Source organism: Myotis yumanensis, unplaced genomic scaffold (genome assembly GCF_028538775.1).
Source record: "Myotis yumanensis isolate MYYU_CA2020_CCGP unplaced genomic scaffold, mMyoYum1.0.hap1 SCAF_16, whole genome shotgun sequence".
In the NCBI taxonomy this organism is placed as follows: Eukaryota; Metazoa; Chordata; class Mammalia; order Chiroptera; family Vespertilionidae; genus Myotis; species Myotis yumanensis.
The window spans coordinates 9702213-9722723 of record NW_027223767.1 but is presented as its reverse complement, the minus strand read 5'-3'; the positions used below and the strand labels follow the sequence as shown (position 1 = coordinate 9722723).

At 51.7% G+C, this 20511-nt stretch overlaps 1 protein-coding gene across 3 annotated transcripts in view; it reads left to right on the top strand.

Moving 5' to 3' along the window:
* Positions 1–2495: 2495 nt before the first annotated feature.
* The window catches only part of SHISA6 (shisa family member 6), a 289168-nt gene continuing 271152 nt past the window's right edge, over positions 2496–20511 (top strand). For all 3 annotated transcript variants that reach the window (XM_070394079.1, XM_070394078.1, XM_070394077.1), the window contains exon 1: positions 2496–3145. In XM_070394079.1, the coding sequence (XP_070250180.1) occupies positions 2496–3145 (650 nt within the window). The remainder of the gene's footprint in view (positions 3146–20511) is intronic.

The following is a 20511-nucleotide window of genomic DNA, read 5'->3' as shown; positions in this document are numbered from 1 at the left end:
GGGATCAATGCCCTGCTGCCAGCTTTATTTGGAAGACTCCCTCAGAGTTTATGCTAATCCCCTGCTCACATAGCCTTGCGGCTTCGTGTCTTCCTGATTTTGCTAATGATGACCCCCTCTGCTAGGAGTGTCCTTCCACTCTTGTTTGATGTACTAATTCTTAATCGTTTTCAAGGTTCTGCTCATTGCCTTATCAAGAAAGCTGCCTTGGACTCCCCCTTCCCGCTCCAGGGCTAGGTGGGCACCTGTCATCTGTGCTCTCAGAGCACCCCATGCCCACCTCTTCATGGGAAATCACCACAATATGGTGATCATTTGTTTATCTGTACCCGCCATGAAGAGAGGGATGGTCTTATTCATCCTTTCTCTCAGCATGCACCCCATTGTCTGGTGGAGAGCAGGCACCAAATAAATGGATCTAGAACAGGATCATTAAGAAAAGGGTGGCAGCTGAGAGGAAGTTGAGGGGATGGGAGGAGGAAGGGAATGGAGAGAGAGCAGCAAGTGGGGAGTTTGTGCACCCCTCATCCTCGGTTCAGTAGCTCCTTCTTGTGCCTTGGAATCTGTGTTCTCGCTGCAATGTATCCATTCTGCACTTCCAAGGAGAGCCTGTCTTTCTCTCATGGGGGATCCTTGATTTGGGTCATGCATGAATGGGACCGAATAGACAGCCTTGGGGACAATCTCTACTCTGCACACTCTCACAACCTGCTCTCTGCCTTCAGCCTCAGCCCTCTGGGCACAGGCACACAAGGCCAGGCCAGGCAGGCAGGATCCTGGCAGTGGCCACTGCTTTGTGTCCTCATTCCCCACCTCCTCCACCAAGGCATGCCAAAGAGGAGGATTGCGGCTCCCTCTTAGGGTGGGTGGCCTCATGGCTTTGAGAGTTACACCTGGGCCTCTTTCACAGACCAGATCAGCACCCACACCGAAACACCACCCTCTGCATCCCCTCACCCCCACCCCACCCCGACCCTGTCAGCTACAGGAGAGGAATTTCAAAGCTCTTACAGGCTCAGACAGCTTTTCTAACTGTGCCCTAAAGCTCTGGAAATAGTCCTGGAAGGAGGGAAATAGAGGTGTCACCCAGCGCTGGGGCTTTGTGCCTGTGTGCATGTTGGAGGCCGGGTGGGAAGCAGTGTGCCCCAGGGGAAGAGAGTGTAGTGCCTGCTCACGGGTAGCCCGATAACCTCAGACAAGCCACTTGACCCCTGGTCTCAGTTTAGGGACCTGTAGCAATGGGCTTGACCTCATCTCTCTGCAGCCAGCGCCGCCACTAGAGAGAGGCAAAGGCTTGCAGAAACCCCAGCTCCAGCTCTGGTGGCGCACAGCCCGAGCCCGGGACCCGGTTGGATGGGACCGGCCGCCAGGGCTGGACCGGGCAAAGGCAGGGAAGGTTTAGTCCTCCGCCGGCCAGCGACAGAGGGTACACTCCCTTCCCACTCCCGGGCCCCTCTTTGCGCGCCTGGCCTGGCTCTCCTTGTTGACGAACGGGTGTCCTGAGCTTTGGTGACGCGGAGCTGCAAGTGCCGCGAGGGGGAAGAAGCAGAGAGGAACCCCCCCTCCCACCGGGCGGCCGGGCGTGTGAGCGTAGGCGGCGGGGAGCTGAGCGGCTGCCCCCCCTCCTCTCGCGGCGCTCCCGGGTGTGCGGGAGTGCGAGTGCGTGTGTCTCCTTCGCTCCTCTCGCACACGCTCCGCTCCGGCACCAGTGCGGGCGGCGAGCGGTGGCTCCCGACTCGCTCGCTCCTGCCGCTGCGCTCCCGCCGGGCCGCCGCCGCCTCTGCAGTCGCAGCAGGGCATGGTGAGTGAGGTCCGGCCGCCGCGCTCCCCGACCCCGCCGCCCGACCCCCGCGGCAGCCGGGTCCGTCCCAGGGAGCCCGCCTGCGGCGGGAACGCGCTGCGGGGCCGGCGGTCCAGGGCTCGGGCAGCGGCGTGACGCCCGGATTGGCGACTCGGGCGGCTCGTGCGCCCTCCGTGGCCAGCGCGCCGGGCCCGTCTCGGGAGTGGGCTCGGAGCTCCTCCCGGCCCGGAGCCTCGCTCCTCGAGGGCTGCGCGCGCCCTCCGCTCTCCACCCGCCTCCCGGAGTACCGGCCGCTCCCCCCCTTGACCCGCTCCCTCTCTTGTCCCGCAGGACCCGCCCGGACGGGACCACGCTGCCCCCGCCTCCCGGAGCTGCGCTTCGGGTCCCGCCTGAGCCGAGCCGCGCGCGGGGTGCCGCCGGCGGCGGGGGATGGGGCTGCCCGGGAGGCGCGCCGAGCCCGCAGGGGGAGCGCGGAGCCGGCGCGCAGCGTGAGAGCCAGCAGCCCGCGCCGGGCCGGTCCCTTCTGTGCGCACGGCGCGCCCCTGTCGCCTCTGCCGCCGCTCGCGCCCCGATGGCGCCATCGCCCCGGCGCCACTGACCGCCCCGCGCCGCCAGCCGGGCCCGCGCGGCCGCCCTCCGAGCCCGCCGGCCAGGGAGCGGCCTGAAGCTCCCGCGCCCGCCAGCCCGCCCCGCCATGGCGCCGCGGCGCCTCCTGCTGCTGCTGCTCCTCTCACCCGAGTTCCTGGACCTGCTGCCCGGCGCCCACGGCGCTCGCGGCCGCTCTGCCAACCGGACCCTGAGCGCCAGCGCCCCTGCCGTCGGGGGCCGGCGGCCCGGGGGTGCCCTGGCCCGGGGCGGCCGCGAGCTGAACGGCACCGCCCGGGCGTCCGGCGTCCCGGAGGCGGGGAGCCGGCGGGGACAGCCCGCGGCGGCGGCGGTGGCGGCGGCGGCGGCGGCTGCCAGCGCGGCGGTCACCTACGAGACGTGCTGGGGCTACTACGACGTGAGCGGCCAGTACGACAAGGAGTTCGAGTGCAACAACAGCGAGAGCGGCTACCTGTACTGCTGCGGCACCTGCTACTACCGCTTCTGCTGCAAGAAGCGCCATGAGAAGCTGGACCAGCGCCAGTGCAACAACTACCAGAGCCCCGTGTGGGTGCAGACGCCCAGCACCAAGGTGGTGTCGCCGGGGCCCGAGAACAAGTACGACCCCGAGAAGGACAAGACCAACTTCACCGTCTACATTACCTGCGGGGTGATCGCCTTCGTCATCGTGGCCGGCGTCTTCGCCAAGGTCTCCTATGATAAGGCCCACCGCCCGCCGCGGGAGATGAACATCCACAGGTGAGAGCCTCTGGCAGGGGCCCGCCCCCAGGCTCCGGGAGCCTCACCCCTCTTCATACCCTTAATGCGCTTCCCTGGTCCCTTTCGATCTCAGCATCCCCGGGTCCCTCCTGACTCTAAAGTCACGTTCACCCTTGCTTCCTTGACATGCCATAAATCAACGCCTCTTGTGCTTGAGGCGGTAGGGGGATTTACAGAGTATAGCGAGGGTTGGCGGGGTCGGTGAAGCTTGAGTGTAAGAATTTTACACATTCTGTCATCCTGGGTGAGGGTCCAGGGCGTAGTTTTTATGGCACTTCGGTGTAGGCTCTTAATACATTTGGTTTTCTGAGTCAAACTGGATCATCAGCCTCAATAAAGGAAATTGACCAATGTTGGAACCTCACGGAAGAAGAGTACCAAGTGACTTAGTGTAAACTGGATGGTGTGAGAGATGGGGGCGATATGTTGACCAAGGGCAGATGGTGTCTCCTCACCACATCCTGCCGAGTGGGCTGCTTATCTTTCGTGCTGAGCCTGGAGGACTTGTTCTTTTAAACCCTGTAGGCAGAACTCTGAGTTAACACTTCTTGCTGTGCTAAACCTGCTGGGCATCTTTCACTGCTGAAAATTGGGAGGCAGTGGGGGCAGCCTCCCACCAAAACTCATGCCAAGAGCTCAAAAGGTGGTTGGTAGTCCATGGTTTCACCCTGACTGCCTCCCACCCCACCTCCCCAGCTCCCAGTGAGCCCCCTGGGAAGTCAAAGCAGCCTCTTGTTGCTACTCTAGGAACAAAGCACCCAGGGGATATAAACTTCGTTTTGCTTCCAGTCCCCTCGTGATGATGAATGGCTGGACGTGGTTCACCAGAGTCCTCTCGGGGGACAAACCCTGCCCTGGGATAGGCCTCCATTTCTGGCACATGATGTGTGCACGGCCTTAGGAACCGGGACCACCTCTCCGACCAGTCCCGCTTCTGAGTTTATCCATCAGGCAGCCACCCTGAGCCAGAGACCTGTTTGTTATTCTTTTGTCCTGAAAACCCTCTTCCCTCACTGCTGTGGACATCAATCACCTGTACCTTGATGAAGAGAGAGAGGCAGAGAGACATTTCTGAGCACTCCCCCCCTCCCCTGTGGATGTTGAGAAAGAACGGTGCTCCCTGGATTTGAGTCAAATCCTCAGAGTGTGGGTACTTCAGTGCTGACGACTCAGGTGCTGGAATTAGGGCCCTTCCAGGAGCCCCGTTTATGACGCTTGCTCATCGCCGAGAGGTGCCACTGCCCTCCGTTCCACTCCCATCTTATTTCTCAGGTAGTGAGACTGTGTCCGCACTGGTCCTGGGAACTGATGGAGGAATTGTGACGGATGGTCTGTGGTCAGTGCAGGTTCTCAAATGCAGAAGGCAGGTGGGATGGACAGCAAAACAAGAACACTCTCTCCTCTGGGTCTTGTCAGAGGAAGAAATTCTTTCTGGACAGGGAAGGAAAGCGGAGAGGGATTTGCCTGTGGGCAATTACCTTCCTGAAGCAGAGGTATCTGGTCCTTATCGCTCCCTCTCTGCTTCCAGCCCCAGAGGCTTGTCTCCTTTTAACCTCCTGTGGTCCTGGCTTCTGATCACACCTTCCCCTCTGGCTGTGGCCTTCTGGTTGATTCCATAAACCTTTCTTTGGGATTCTTTCTTCTCTGAGTCCTTGTTCTCTGCTCTTGTAGAGGGAGTTGCCCCCTGCCCTGACCTTGCCACCTCCTACTGAATGTACTCATCGTCATCTAGAAGGGTACTGGTGGTGTTTGGAAGCTGGCTTGTGGCCCTGGAGATGTCACTGGCCCCTCTTGGTGTTTTCTCCCCTCCCTGTTACACTGATCTCCTCCCCTCCCCGAACCAGGGCATATGGTGTATGGCCCTGTGGTGATGCCACCGGGGGCAGTTTCTCTCTGGAGTCAGGAAGAGAGGTAACCATGGGAAAGGAGATGAATTTCAGCCCTCAGACCATTATGTAAATATGAGATGTTTCTCCCTCAGCTTCAACTCCTGATTTCATTCAGTTCACAGCACCTCTTCTAGCAGCTGCAGTCTCGCCTGACAGTGCTTCGGAAACCATCATACTGGTGCTTGTTAGGTAGGGGACAATGCCTGTCTGTGTTTGGAGGGGAAGGGAGACAAAGCATGAGAGATCCATCCAGGACACCCATGAGTGACCTTGGGGGGGCTTATTTTTCAGTTGGGGGTAACTCAGGCACAGCAGCATCGCATCTTGACCTCTTCCCAGGTGTGTCAGGGTGAGTGTGCACACTTCAGGGAGCTGCTCACTGACTCCTGGGTGTGCATGGTACCACGGCTCGGCTCGCTTTGCTCACACTTCAGAGATCGCCGTTTACTATTGCAGGGAGTTGAATGTGCAGCATTCTTGTTGGGGAATTAGGGTAGGGAAAAGGAGCATGTGAGGGAGAAAGGTAAATATTTGTACCATGATGAGTTCTCCCCAGGGAGAAGGGGGGAGAAAGAAAGTCTACTCTTCAGAGGGCAGTGGAGGAGGTGGGATGTGCATGTGCTTACATATTCCTTGAAATAGTTCAACAAAGACATTTGCTTTCTGAAAAGGCAAGGAGCTCATTCTTTCATTCTTATGTGATTCTCTGAAGGTGGTAGCTGGGCAAACAAGGTGAGGAGGCTGAGTGAGGAGCCCCAAGATCAACCGCCTGCTTCCTCCTGGGGTTTCCAGCCTGCCCATGCGCACGCGCACACACTCCCTAGGGCAGGGCTACCTCTCACCTCCCCAGTCCCTTTAGGGAAGAACAGATTTAAACTTTTCCAGAATTGACTAGGCGTTGCCATCCTGCTTCAGTGGGAGAAGTCGGTGTCTGTAGGGGAAGCTCTCAGCTCTCCTGTGATCCTAACAGATGAACACAGTCGCACTGAGCAGGGAGGGGAAAGAGACAGAGGAACCCTGTGATCTGGACCTGGAGTGCCCCACCTGGAGAAACGGGGGGTGCCCACCTTTATCAATTGCAACCCCTTTTCCCACCAGGATCCCCACCTCACCTTCTTCTTTTCACCTGTCCCGGAGGCTCAAGCTGATGGGCCTCAGGCATCCAGTGGCTTTAATGCAGTGGTTCTCAACCTTCCTAATGCCGTGACCCTTTAATATAGTTCCTCATGTTGTGGTGACCCCCAATTTCATTGTTACAAATTGAACATAATGAAAGCATAGTGATTAATCACAAAAACAATATGTAATTATAAATGTGTTTTCCGATGGTCTTAGGCGACCCCTATGAAAGGGTCGTTTGACCCCCAAAGGGTTCGAGACCCACAGGTTGAGAACCGCTGCTATAATGTTTCAGGAGCAGCTTCTGCAGTGTTGGGGGGGGGGGGGGGGGGGCGAGGAGGGGGAAGCTGTTCCTTAAGGGGCTGTTGATGTTGTTGATGTTTCCCCAGGGCCAGGGTTCTGCCCGGGTGATGCCGGAGGACACTGGCCCCTTTTTGACATTAATTCCATACCCGAGTCTCACGTTTGAACCTGTTCCTTCCTTCTCACCCTGAGTTGATTCATTAGTGTCTTGGAGATGAGAATCACTTTGAGGGAGGAACTGTGTGGCTTTTTTTTAAAAAAAGGCTAATTAACAGACGGGTTGGGAAGCTATTAGGATGCGTTAGATGCTGTTGGTGAAGTCAAAGCTGCCCTGGGTGCTCCCACTGCCTGCTCTGTGACGGAGGGGACGGATGGAGGAATTTGGGGGCGGGGGTGGAGACGTGCTCAGGGCTGTGGGAAGAACAACCTGAGGAGATGTTATTAGGCAAAAGGAAAAGTATTTGGAGGTGACCCCTACAGACATGAAAGGGTCCTTCATCTTCGGGTTCCTCTGCTTATTTCTAGAGGAATCAAGGGAGCACTCCGTCCCACCTCTCTCCCTTCCAGGAATTAATTACACATCCAAAGCTCTGATTTTCCTCACAGACCACAGAACCACAGCACCATTTGCTGACTGATTTAGTGAGTTCTCTTCTCGGGTTCCTGGGCAATGAATTGTCAAATCACCCAAATACTCCATTTTTTGAAGCACTGTGGGCTCATTATAATGAATTGATCTTAACAGAGAGTCAACTTGGTTTTTTTTTTTTTTGCTTCAAATACAGCAGTTGGAAGGAAAGAAAAAGAACATCTTGCCTTGGACTGAAGGTCTTAGTCTTGCATGATTTCCATTTTCTCTTCGAGTAAAAAACAAGTACATGTCGGGAAAGCAGTGAGACTGGGATACTTTAGGAAAGCTTGTGGAGGAGTGGGCAGGGAAGGACACCAGGAAAACAGAAAGTAGCAGAACCAGGAGCAGGAGGAAGGGGTCAGGTGAGAAGTGGGCGGTGCTGCTCAGGTCCCGAGCTCCATTTCCTGCTTGGTTTCCCTCCGCCGCCTGCAGCCATGCGCATGTGTGTTCATGCAACAGATGCACCGTGCTCACTGCTGTGGGCAAGATAGGATTCCAACTGGAAAGTGGATGCTACCTTGGACACATGAGGCTTCCATTAGTAGGTCAGCCATGCAAATACTTTTCCAAAAATTCCTAGACTTGGCAATTCTCCCTGGTATGTTACTTGCTGGCTTTACGTCCTCTGCCACCCAACCCCAAGCCCAGAAGGCATGCACATTTGCCCCTCTTTCCATGCGGGGGGGCTCAGAACACATACATTTGAAGGACTCTGCTGCTAAGATACCAAGAGTTTACCCACAGTTCTAGGCTGGCCCGGCACAGGTAGAGGAAAAATCCAGTGCATTCTTTTCAATCTATTTTAATGAGAGGTCAGATCGACTGTGCAGTCGATTCAAATCAATTGTGCAGGAAGCAGTGGTGAAGACAGCTGAAAAAGTGAGCTGATTGAAAGAGGTTAATTCACTGGCCCCAGCCAGACATGTCCATGGGTCCGGAAAGGAAGGGAACTGCACCAAAGGAAGCTTCATTCTTTAGTTTCACTGCGCGATTCCTCAGGGCCTGGCAGGATTGTTGCCTTTAGATCTGCGCCCTGGCTCCTTTTCTGTGGTTAGTGAGAATCTCCACCACTTGTTGGAACCAGCACCAGCTGGGACTGTTGGATGTCACCACTCTCCCCCCCGCCCCCCGCCCCCACTCCTCATTCTGGGTCGTGCATGGTCAACTTTTGAAATTGTGGTGAATTCAAGTGCATCCTGTCTTACAGTTTTTGTTATATCCCTTGACAGTACATATCTTGTGGAACCACACCGTTGTGGTTTGAACTTCACTTGTGTATAAGAGGTCTGAGATGGGTGATGGGGTGGGGGACTCTGACAGACTATGTCAGGGACTAGGTTAAATTCAGTTTTAAAATGCCTTCTGCTGGAATTGTTGCCCTCTTTTCTCCATCTTGGGAAACGAACCCATTATTTTTCCCCGAGTCACGTTTATGACCTCGCATTTTTAGATCTTCTTTTGCAGACATTGCAGATAGGGAAGAGGGATTGGTGGGAGGGTTGAGCAGCAAACCCTCAGAGGCTCTCAGGCCCTCAAGAGCAGGCTTATTTCAATCCCATTCAGGGCAGTTGCTAACCCTGTATATTATTGTTATTATTCCTCTTCTCCTCCTCCTCCTTCTTCTTTAGAAGTTAAAGCAGAATGTTCTGCAAAGACAAAGGAGTATTCTGCCATCCATTACAGAATCATAGAATTTTTATTGCAGGCATGTCATTTAACTTAATTCCCTCATTTTATAAGTGAGACAACTGAAGTCAGGGAGGTGGGGTTCAGGGATGAGGTTTCCTAGCGAGTGGTGTGGGCACTGGTCTAGAGGCTAGGCCCGTGGTCGGCAAACTGCGGCTCCCGAGCCACATGTGGCTCTTTGGCCCCTTGAGTGTGGCTCTTCCTAAGCCTTAGGAGTATCCTAATTAAGTTAATAACAATGTACCTACCTATATAGTTTAAGTTTAAAAAATTTGGCTCTCAAAAGAAATTTCAATCGTTGTACTGTTGATATTTGGCTCTGTTGACTAATGAGTTTGCCGACCACTGTTAGGCCAGTGTTTCCTTCCTAGATGCTCCACCTCATTCTGTCCAATGAGAACCTAGTCTGCTTTACTCTGCACACACATGTCTTAGTCATCACCGGATAACTTGCAGATTAGAGATGTGAGTGACAGCTGCCTTCCTTCTCTTTTTTCCCTACATTTTTAGCCTTTTCTCGTTCAGTTTTCCCATTCACTAGAATCATTTCCGTTGATCTTCCCTGGTCCCTTCGCCGTTTCTCCACATATCTTTTTAAAAGGGCAATACCTTGATCGAAGCATCAACCTTTAATAAGATCTGAGTAATGCAGACCATTGAAGGAGGAAGATACAGCGCAAGCCAGAGAGTTGTGAACCCAGGTGACGGGTCACTGAATCAAACTGTGGGCAGAAATCTTAATGAAAAACCGAGGCTGTGAATGCCTTCTCTCTCTCCCAGAGGTGGGCGAGGATGCCGAGACCTACCAGCCCCTGACTTTCAGCTTTGTAGACACCAGACACCTCGAGGCGTGTGGGCCTGTGTGGGGGGTGATCCAGGTTTGTCCTCCAGGATGGCTCCTGCATGTCCAGGACAGCTCTGTGAGTCACGGGAGCGCATGCGCCGTGCCAGTCCTGCCCTTTCTCAGCTCGGGGCCAGGACTGCATAGGTGATTACAGGTGAGGGGTCCAGAGAAGCTTCAGGCAGGACGGCTGATGGAGCTGGACATCTGGGCCCAGTCATTACGTGAACTTAATGTCGGTGGCATGCCTTTGAGGGCCTTTGCCTGCAGTGTGCCTGAGTCTTCCTTTGAAAGAACCAAGACATAGGTTTCCTAATGTGCCGTCCTTAAAGCACTCACCTTGGGAGGAGGCACACTGGTTCTTTCCCGAACACGTTGCCACAGTTCCCTTCTTGGAAGTGCTTTCAGAGCCAGTGGCATGTCATTGTGACTCTGCCATGGCAGCATATTTGTATCCTCTCAGGGTAGATTCCATGCGTGGAAGCAGCAACAAGTCATGGGGCTGAGGTCGATGAATGAAATAGCTGATCGGCTGGTTATTCATCAGAAGTAAGTGCCTCCAGTAATGAGACCCGCTCTCCTGGGAGCGGCGTCAGCTGCCGCTGAAGGCAGGTGCCCAGGAGGGGTGTCCGGTAATGAACGGCAGCCCCACAGGTCAGGGCCCCGCTCTCCCCACTGACCACTTTGAGGGCCACTTCTCACATGGAGGGATAATTCCTGGCCTTAAGAAAATCAGCTTCATGCCGCCTTACTGTGTCAGGGCAGACAGTGGGGAAACTGGGAGAGGGGAAAAGAAAGGAGACGCAGGTGCAGAACACAGCTCAAAGGGTCGGGGCTAAAAAGAGAATCTCCCACAGTTCTGCTGGAGACAGTAGGCAGAGAGCTCAACTTAGATTCCTAATTTGATTCTGAGGGTAAAGGGATCCAATTTCTTTGGGACGCATGTGGCCAGGCGTGGGGCCAGAGCAGGGGTGGGCAAACTTTTTGACTCGAGGGCCACAATGGGTTCTTAAACTGGACCGGAGGGCCAGAACAAAAGCATGGATGGAGTGCTTGTGTGAACTAATATAAATTCAAAGTAAACATCATTACATAAAAGGGTACGGTCTTTTTTTTTTTTTTTTTTTTTTTAGTTTTATTCATTTCAAACAGGCCAGATCTGGCCCGCGGGCCATAGTTTGCCCACGGCTGGGCCAGAGTCAGGTGGTCTCTGTGCTCTCTCTTCTGTCCACCTAAATGTCATCGCATCTGCATTTTGGCATTCAGATGAGGTCACCGCGTGGGCCAAACAGCTATTGATGGAGCAAAAATGTTGGCAAGCTCAGGAAGATGGGCTTCCCAGGGGGGTGTGGGGGCGGGGCTTGCCAGCAGATTCCTAATGTGCACCGACTCTGCCACCCCAGACCCTCCCCAAAGTTCATTCTTTTGACCAGAATGATCATGCCCCGGAGCACAGGTGGGGCCAGCTGAGTTTCAGGGCAGGTGACAGGGGCTCCAGGTGCAGCAGTTCTCATTTCTCTCTCTTTGCAGCTGGGAAAGCCACAGGCTGTGTGTGCGGGGCTGGGCACTGGCGTTACTCCCACTGCATGGGCTGGGGCAGAGGCTCTGGCCCTGCTTTATCCCTGAAGGGCACTTGTGGTCATGCTGGGAGGAGTCAGTCCCGCTATATGACTGGGGAGCCCCTTGCCTCTGCTCAAGTGCCAGGAAGGGGGATCATCTCCCAGGACCTTACAGAACCTCATCCCTCTGCAACTCCAGACAGCCAGCGGCAAGGAGGACCTGAGATCTCAGTTAGATGAGGCCTCAAGCCACATGCATGAAACAGCGAGGGAAACACTCGTAAGAGCTCCATCTCCAGGGCTTGCCCCCCACCCGGCACCTGCTAAGCGCTGGACTGGTGGTGTCTCCCTGCGTCCTTCCATCACCCTCTAAGTATAGGTGCTCATCTAACAGATGGGGAAATCAACTCAAAGAGGCTTAGTAACTTGTGAAAGGTCACACCTCAAGTACATTGCTGGGCTCTGTCTCCTTTGGGGGCCAGCAGGGCAGCTGGCTCTCATCTTCCCCGATGTAAATAGTCAGTGATACTCAGATTACTTGAAAAAGCAAAGACCCACCTGCTCATGCCCTGGGACAGGTTGTCACAGGAAGGGATGGGAAGATAAATGACCTCCTGATCAGGGTACTTCAGGGCTGGTGACCCTCACGTAGCACTACATGCTGGGCATGACGGAGCCCCAGGTGGTAAAAGGGCTCTTTTTCAAGAATAGGTTATATTGGCTAAGTTAGTGAAAGCAATACAAAGAAGATGTAAAAACCTAAACCAGAATGAAAAAAAACCATAAACCCCTTCCCTTAATCAATAAAGAAAAAAAAATTTAAAAAAAACCCATAACCCCCTTTTACAGAATTGAAAGAACCCCGGGACGATTCTGCGTGAGACCGAGCTCCTGAGAGTGATGAGAGAAAAAGCGACCTGGGGGGAGAGGATGGACCTTGAGCCGTTCCCAGCTTTATTACTGAGATGCACAGCTCACAAACAGCCCCATTTATCACACTTCCCCTCCCTGCCCCATTTCTACCAGCCAGCACTGTGCACAAGACACAGAATGCTGGCCAGCTCTCGTCTGCTCCCTGCTCCAGTTCTGTTCTTTCCCTTTCTTGATTCTCTTTGCCCTGCTTCCCGATTCCTTGCTCCTTCTGTTTCTTGTGCCCTGGAGCCCTCTGTCCTGAAAGGCACGAGAAAAAGGTGTCCTGGGAAACCCTTAGAGCCCAGGTTTTACTCTCAAGCTCGGTCCTCACGGTCCACAGTGGTGGGTGGTGGTGATGACCTTCGTGGTGGTCAGTGGCAGGGCTCAGACTGCCTGGCCTGCAGCTCCAGGGCGCTCATCCAGTTGAGGTGGGGGTGGGAACCATGGCCCTGGCTCCCCCAGGGACATGGCATTCTTGAGCAGGGTTCCAGCCCCCATCCTGGCTCATTCCTACTCCTGGTTAGAGGACAGGAGAACCCTGGGTCCTCCTTGTGGAAGCTACAGTCCCCTTCTCAGAACTCATGGAGGCTGCATCCCGAGCAGGCTTGAGTGGCCCAGCCTTGGCCCTGCTCCCTGGTGGTTGGGAGGAGAGTCGCTGTTTTCTGCAGCTTCCCAAACACTCTATTTCTTGCTTTTTTGGCATTTGGTCTCGTGTACTGTTCCCATTAGCTCCGGCATTAAAGTCTCATTACTTAGGACATCTGTCCTCTAGACATATTCGTGGTTCCCTTAGCCAAATGTCCTCTTCTGGGAGGTCTGCTTCCCATCCCTAGTCACCTCTTCGCTCTTCCTTGGGTTTTGCTGCTGCAGCGAGGAGGGATCGGAACCCTGAGAGGGAGTGCCTGGGATAGAGGTGGCTGTTCCTTTTAAATGACTTCTGAGAGTGTGTCCCAGAGCCTTCTGAGGTCCTGGGAATGCAGACCCTTGCTGTGACCCCTAGGCACCAGGCAGGGAGGGGGCTGAACCCCATAATAGCAAAGAAGTTGCCAGGAGAGCTTTTCTTCCCCTGCCTTGGGGTCGGCCTCAGACCCCATCAGCAGGAACTCTGACGTCCAGCTGCTTTGCTGAGAGGGCAGGGTCGTGTTAATCCACTTCCTCAACACAAGGGCCTGAGGCCCAGCCTGAGCTCCCAGGACTCCCCATCCCAGCCTCCCTGTTGGACTAGCAGTTGGCCCTCCCTGACTTATCACTGCGTCCTGAGCTATTTGCCTGAACTTTCCCAGGAACGCTATCCCATCAGCTTGGAAGGCTCTTTATGCTTTGGGAAATCAGACAGCACTTCTGTTCTCAGATAATCAGCAGCCGGCTCTTACCCACCTCCGTGCCAGCCCCTCCTCCCCCACCCCAAGCATTTGCAAAGAGGATCTGTCACTTCTCTCTGTCTTTTAAGTCACATCATTAAAATGTTCCTTCTTGTTCCTTTCGGCATCTTTGTCCACTGTCGCTTCTTTCTCCATCTGTCCTTCTTTTGATTCCTGCTCACTCCTGTAGGGTTGTGTTCCTTTTTCGCTCTCCCTCCGGTCTCCTTCTTGAACTTGTCCTGCTGTAACTGCATCAACTCGGACACTGCAAACTCAAATCTTCTCCAAATTGGACCTGGGCGAAGTTGTTTTTCTTTTCTCTGTCAGATAAAAAGCTGTGATGAACTGACTAATAGCTCAGACAGGACTGCAAAGATGGTACAGGGCACAGGCACAGTGCAGAAGGACAGATTGTCTTCAAGCAGGCTCCTCCATGGACAATTGGCCTGCTAATTACAAGTCATTCTTATCTATTCAGTAAAGCAGCTCCTCAAAGATCGGTGTTCTTCTCTTTTTTTAAAGCCTAGTTTGTAATCCTGCAATGGCTCAGGAAGCAGTAAAAATGCATTTCCTTCAAGTGTTTTGTAGTTTCCATGTCTATTTCATTGATTGGGATTAGCCTCTCCCCATTTCTGCTCAAATGGCGATGCTTGACTGTAGGCTGCTTCCAGTTCCCATTTTAATTCCTCCGGAGTCTCCTGCTAATTTCCCCTCTTGTTTCTTTTCTTTTGTATTTCTGACTTTTTAGAATCCAGAAACCCTCTCCCTTTCGGCGTTGTGAATTCTGTTACAGATGCTGCCCTAGTCCCAGAATGAGGGCTTGCCTCCTCTCCTGCCCCAGGATGACCAGCCTGGCAGGAGAGGTCAGGAACCTGAGGGCAGGCTTAGCATAACGTGCCCTGTCTCTGGGGGACAAGGCGGCAGTGAGCTCTGTCTTTGCTCTTCTGTTCTTTCTCAATGGCCTGTGCCGCCTGAGGAGCCTGCGCACACATACAGCACTGTCTCCAACACCACTGTTTGCATGGAGGAGGCAGGATCGCACCTACTGTGGGACCTGGCAGGACACACTTATATAGTCCTGGGTCCCTTAGGGAAAGGACTTGGACCTGTCTCCCTTTGCCTGCTCATGTGGCTCTTGAGGGACACCTAGCGAAGCCCCCGTTGTCACTTTTGGAGTTGTCATCCACCTGTCTTTTCCTTAGAGCGTTTGCTGGGAGCCGAATAGAAGGCAGGCTCCCAGCCTGTCATTTTTTGTCCCCATGACCTTAGCAAGTCCCTTGGCCCCGCCTTGGTCTGGTAGCCTGGCGGTGGGATGGGGGCTACCCCGTTGTGGAGGCGTGTTCTCCTTTGGCCCATTCTGAACTCAGCACACCTGGGAGGTTCAGGACAAGAGTCTACATCTGAAGATCTGGACTTCCCAGACAACAGCCCTGGGGGCGGGAGAAGATGCATTTTCCTGGCACACTCAGTCACAAGAATGCTATTCAGACTCATGAATGAAAGGGACTTAGGAGGTGTTTTAGTGCCTCTCCCTCTGGGCACCAGATCTCCCTTCTCTTACACTCATGCATCTAGAGCGGGGGGCTCCCCCAAACCTTGAGGCAATCCATTCTGTCCTTAGGATGCAATTCCAGTTAGTTTTCACGGGGGAGTGGGGCAACATTGACTTTGCTGGCATGAGGTCCGTCCAATGGAGCCACCCAGAAGGAATGTATCCTTTGTCCTGTAAGACAACAAGACGTCTCTTTGAATGGCAGTCAAAGCCCCCTCAGACTTTGGATTAATATCCCTAGTTACAAGTCTGTTTCTCATGAGATATGGTTTTAAGTCTTCGTGCCTGTGCAAAGTTGTCCGTTATAATTTTACAGGGAAGCCTCAAGTGATGTTGCCAACAGCAATGTGTGGGTCTCAGTCATTCAAATATAATTTTAACATCTAAAGATTTTTGGGGAGAAATTGGTCAGTCTCTAGCCATCGGCACTAATCCATCTCCTCCACCACGATGTCAAGAGGACAAATGTGTTTGCCAATTTTGTTCACTCCTGTATTGACTAGAACAGCACTTGGCACAGAGTAGGTGCTCAGTAAATATGGTTGAATGAATGAGTGACTTAATTAATTAAAATGGAGAGGATTTTGAGTGGTCATTTCCCATCTACCTCACCCTTCCGATGGTTACATTGATATGAAGGTACTGTGTTTGGAAATGACAGTAGTGTTTATAATATATATTTTTTTAAATTATCACCCAAGGACATGCTTAGAGAGAGGAAGGGAGAGAGAAACAGAAATATCAACGTGAGAGAGAAACATAAATTAGTTGCCTTCTGTACGTGTTCCAACCAGGGACCAAACTTACAACCCAGTTATGTGCCCTGACTGGGAATTGAACTGGCAAACTCTTGGTGCACAGGGCAATGCTCAATCAACTGAGTCACTCAGGTTGGGCTATAATGTTTTTAAGAAGGGAAAGGAAAGGAAAGGAAAGCAGTGGAAATGAGAGGAAAAGAAAAAGGAAAGGAAAAGGGAGGTAGGAAGAACAAAGAAAAAAGTAACTGAATCCTTTGCAGAAAATGTTGCCCTGGCCAGTTTGATCCATTTGCCCTTTTATGGCCCAATAAAATCCATCCTGACTTGTTTTGCTTAAGGTCCCTTTGCCTTTCTCTGGGACTTCATCTCGAAGCATCCTTGCACACTGTTGAAAGCACAATCTGTGATGGCCTTGCAGAAAGGAGCAAACGGACACTCTCTTTACACTTGGCTCACAAAGTCCAAGTTCAAGTTCAGCAAAAACTGCTGTGTGACCAGATGCATTCCTGTCCGTAGGCCTGAATAGAAAATGTGGGATGTGGGCGGTCCCTTCCAGGATGACCCATGGCCACAGCCATGCCATGTGTCTCCCTGTCCACACCAAGAGTTTGGCCATCTGGCATCATTAAGTTCTCCAAGACTACCCTCTTCTACCGATGCTTGGTCGTGGTCCTATGGGCTGGGCCTATGTACACACCGGGAGTTATATTTGGATGTATTTATTAATCAGATACTTACATAGTGCTTACTAGCTGCCACATTCTGTTCTAATTGCTCTACAGAAATTAACTTATTTAATCTCCATAATAATGCCGAGAGGTAGACATTATTTTTGGCCTCATTTCTTTTCAATGTGGAAACAGAAGCACAGGGTACTTAGTAGCTAGCTAATAATCGTCCACACTGTATACCATGTGGCCGGCCCTCTGACCTAGGCACTCTGCCTTCAGAATCCTTCAGATCCTTGTGTTTAACCACTAGGCTAACCCACCTTCATTTTGCCTCACTATAGATTTAGGTCTGTGTCCAGAGCAAATCAAGGTGACACCAACAGTAACATCAACAGCAGCAGCAGCAGGTACATTTATTAACTCATCTATCACTTGTCTGTCCAAGTGCTAGAACAAATCTCGGTGGCATTTTTTGGAACAAGTGGGAGCTGCATTTGATGCCTCCACGTCTTTAATTCATTCTCAGACAAACAATACAAATATTTCCGAAAAGTCTGGGCTTGTTATTGCTGCAACTGAATCTCCCAGTCCTGGATGAATTTTCCTATGATTGATGAGGCAAGGGATGGAGTGTGTGGAGATGATGCTATTTGGGATGAATGGGGCCCCAGGGGACCACATTCCCTCTCTCTGCCTAGGCCTTAGCTCAGGGGTGGGCAAACTTTTTGACTCGAGGGCCACAATGGGTTCTTAAACTGGACCGGAGGGCCGGAACAAAAGCATGGATGGAGTGTTTGTGTGAACTAATATAAATTCAAAGTAAACATCATTACATAAAAGGGTACTGTCTTTTTTTTTTAGTTTTATTCATTTCAAACGGGCCGGATCCGGCCCGTGGGCCATAGTTTTCCCACGGCTGCCCTAGCTCCTGGCTGGCCATCCTGCGGCAGCCCCAGGGAAGGCGCCCATCAGGATGGAGTGACTCCCTGACTGGCCTGAAAAACAAAGCAGGCAGCCGAGCCTTCCCTTCCCTCGCCGAGTTCTGTGATGTTTATTGGGCACGATGCATTCCAATTGTGCCGGGGACAACTCAGACCTGCGGAACTGCTCCGTGCAGATGCACAAACATTGTTACCACAACAAAGGAGAGCGCCACAGCCCCTGGGAGCCTCTCTGTATGAGGAGAGCGGTCTTGTGCGCGCACAAAGCGGGCAGCTGTGTTTTTCAAGCGGACTGTGAGAGAACCAGGAATAAGGGGAACTAAATTAAGCCATTCTCCTTGGACCACGTGTATTAAAAATATATTCACTTCACTGGTCCGGAGTGCATATTTCAGAGAATGAGAGCACCCCGGCTGCCCAGTAGGGAAGGATGAGGATGAGGTTAAAGAGGACGCCGGTTGCTCCCGGGGTGTCAATGCCACGTGAAAACTCAGTTATCTGGGACTCACATAACCAAACTCGATTTAACGGAAATAGAATGTCTGCACTCTACTTTCAGGAGAAATCCAAAAGAAGTAGCTATCGGTGATTTACTTTAAAGAAAACAAATCCTTCCATGGCTTGTCCCGCAGTCTTTATAGGAATAACTTCTAGGTTGTCTGCATTTTGCTTAGTTTTCTCTGTGAAGAGAATGAAAGATTAGACCGGTGGCCCACTCACGGAAGGACCTTGCAATCTTAAAAAAAAAATTACATTCAGTGTGCTCTACTTAATTTGGCAGGAATACTTTTAGAATATTCTTCAAAAACAAGAGTGTTCTCATTAGTCTGTAGGAATAAGAACGTTAACCAGAAGAGCTTGTTCATCCATTTGGCCTTCTGTCATATGTACCCAGAGCATAAATTGCTTCCTACCCCCAAAGAAGAGAAAGTGGAGAAAGTGTGTGCTTAGGGTTCTAAACTCGCCAGCTTGCCTTGCTCCCAGCACAGGAAAACTTAATGACTACTCGCTGGACTCATATTCCCCATTCTGTGTTATTTAAATGACTCAGAAATCCAGGGACAAGGCAGAGGCAGGAAAGTGTATTAATTCAGATTTAAAAAACAACAACTTATTACCAAATGAACTAAGGGTCCCCAGGTTCCTCACTTAATTTGGGGGAACCTACGTTTTTCCATTTGTTCACTGAAAATTGTGACAAAAATTCCAAGGTGTTTTTATGTGGCCCCCCCTTTTCCACATTGGTTTTTAAACTTGGAAACTCCATGAAGCCTGGAGAGCAGGACTCCTCACTTTGGTCTTATGCAGAGCAAGGGTCTAGTGAAGTATATTGTTGCTCTGCCCTGAATTTCATTTGACAAAAATGCTAAAACAATGTAAAAACTTTCAAAGCTGTTGATGTTGGTGCCTCACTGAAGTGAATAGGACTGGGCAGTTGGAGGCAGCTGAGTTCTGTCTGGGTAGATATTTCCTCTAAAGATTGAACACGCTAAAACCTTGTGTTCAGAGACCATTGCAAGGACATAGTAGGTGAAAAGAACAAATGTGATTAAGTGATGGGGGGTTAGAATGATGGATGGATGGATGGATGGATGGATGGATGGATGGATGGATAGATGGATGGATGGATGGATGGTTGGGTGGATGGAGCATTGGATGGATAGATGGATGGGTGGAGCATTGGATGGGTGAATGAATGATTGAATGGATAATTCAATGATGTAAAGCCAGCCTATGTTTGAAATCTACATTTACCATTTACTAGTTGTGTGACTTTGGGAAAGATAGCAAATCTCACAAAATCTTAGTTTCTCTCAGCAGTACAATGCAGCAGGTTGTTTTGAGGATTATATAATATGCACGTAAGAGTTTCTGGCACATAGTAATTGCTTATTAAATGATAGCTTTTAATTTCCCAAGCAGGCAAGACTATGAAGCAAAGTTATGAGCAGGATTGTTTCTGTTCCTATTGTTAAGGAGAATCATTTGCTATTTTAAGAAATATTTCATGTCTTGAACGCAGGTGCTAGCACATCAGAATGTTGATTGGGCGTGGTCCCTGGTGTAGAGATAACTCAACACCTAGGAAATTCAAACCCACTTTCATGGCCTTGGGACCACTGACAACAGTAACCAAGGTTTTGGGCAAATAAATAATGGGTCTTGACCTGAATCCCTCATTTACTAATTGTCTCACCACGCCCAAATGTTAACTGGCATTTGCTAAGTGAGCAGATCCAGCTGGCAAGGCCAGAAGCATTCAGCCTGCGATTCACAGGAAAGTGAAATGTCCGTAATAGGCAGTCCCAGGACACCCAGACTCAAGTCCCAGGCGCTTGCTTCACATTTGTTCCATCCTGCTCTCATCCTAGGATTAGTCTGAGCCTCGGTTTCTTGTTGAAAATGGGCGTAATCATAGCTACAAAGGTCACAGGGTTAGTACGGCATCACCCTGCATAGGGCAGGTGATCACCTTTAGAAACTAAATGTTATCCAACGTGAGATGGCACCTCAGTTATGCAGATGGTTAGTATACAGCCGTGCTGAAGGACTCGTTTCCGGGTCTGAATGATCAGAACGACAGCTTTCCCTGCTCAGGCCTGCTGTCCAGGTGATCACTGTCCCCGCCTGCCACGCATCCTCCAAAGCAAGCCACGGAGTCCATGTGCCAAAGGGAGCAGAGAACCACTGCAATTACCGGCATAATTCAGGCAAAATGCATTTTTATTTGATATATCCAGATATTGCAGCAAAAGTGGCCCTGGGGGAGAGGGAGATTGGAGCAAGCAGGACAATGAGCAAGGTTCTTCAACTTCTTAAATTGGACAGGGCTGTGGTCTGCATGCGAGGTGCTCGGCTGGGAACCTGCCCTCGCGCCTCACTTGCTCATCTCTGTCTCTCTCCCTCTGATTCTTGTTCTCTCTGAATGCCTCTCGCCTTCTGAATCACTTTTTTTATCTGAATTTCTCTTTGGCTGTTTCTCATTTCCTCTCTCGCTCCTCCTACCTGTCTCTGTCCCTCTGATTCTGTCCCCCTTCTTTCTCTGTCTCCTTGTCTTCTCTCTTTCTCTCACCCCCTTATCCTGAATTCTCTCTCTCTGCCTCTGCGTCTCTGATGTGCTC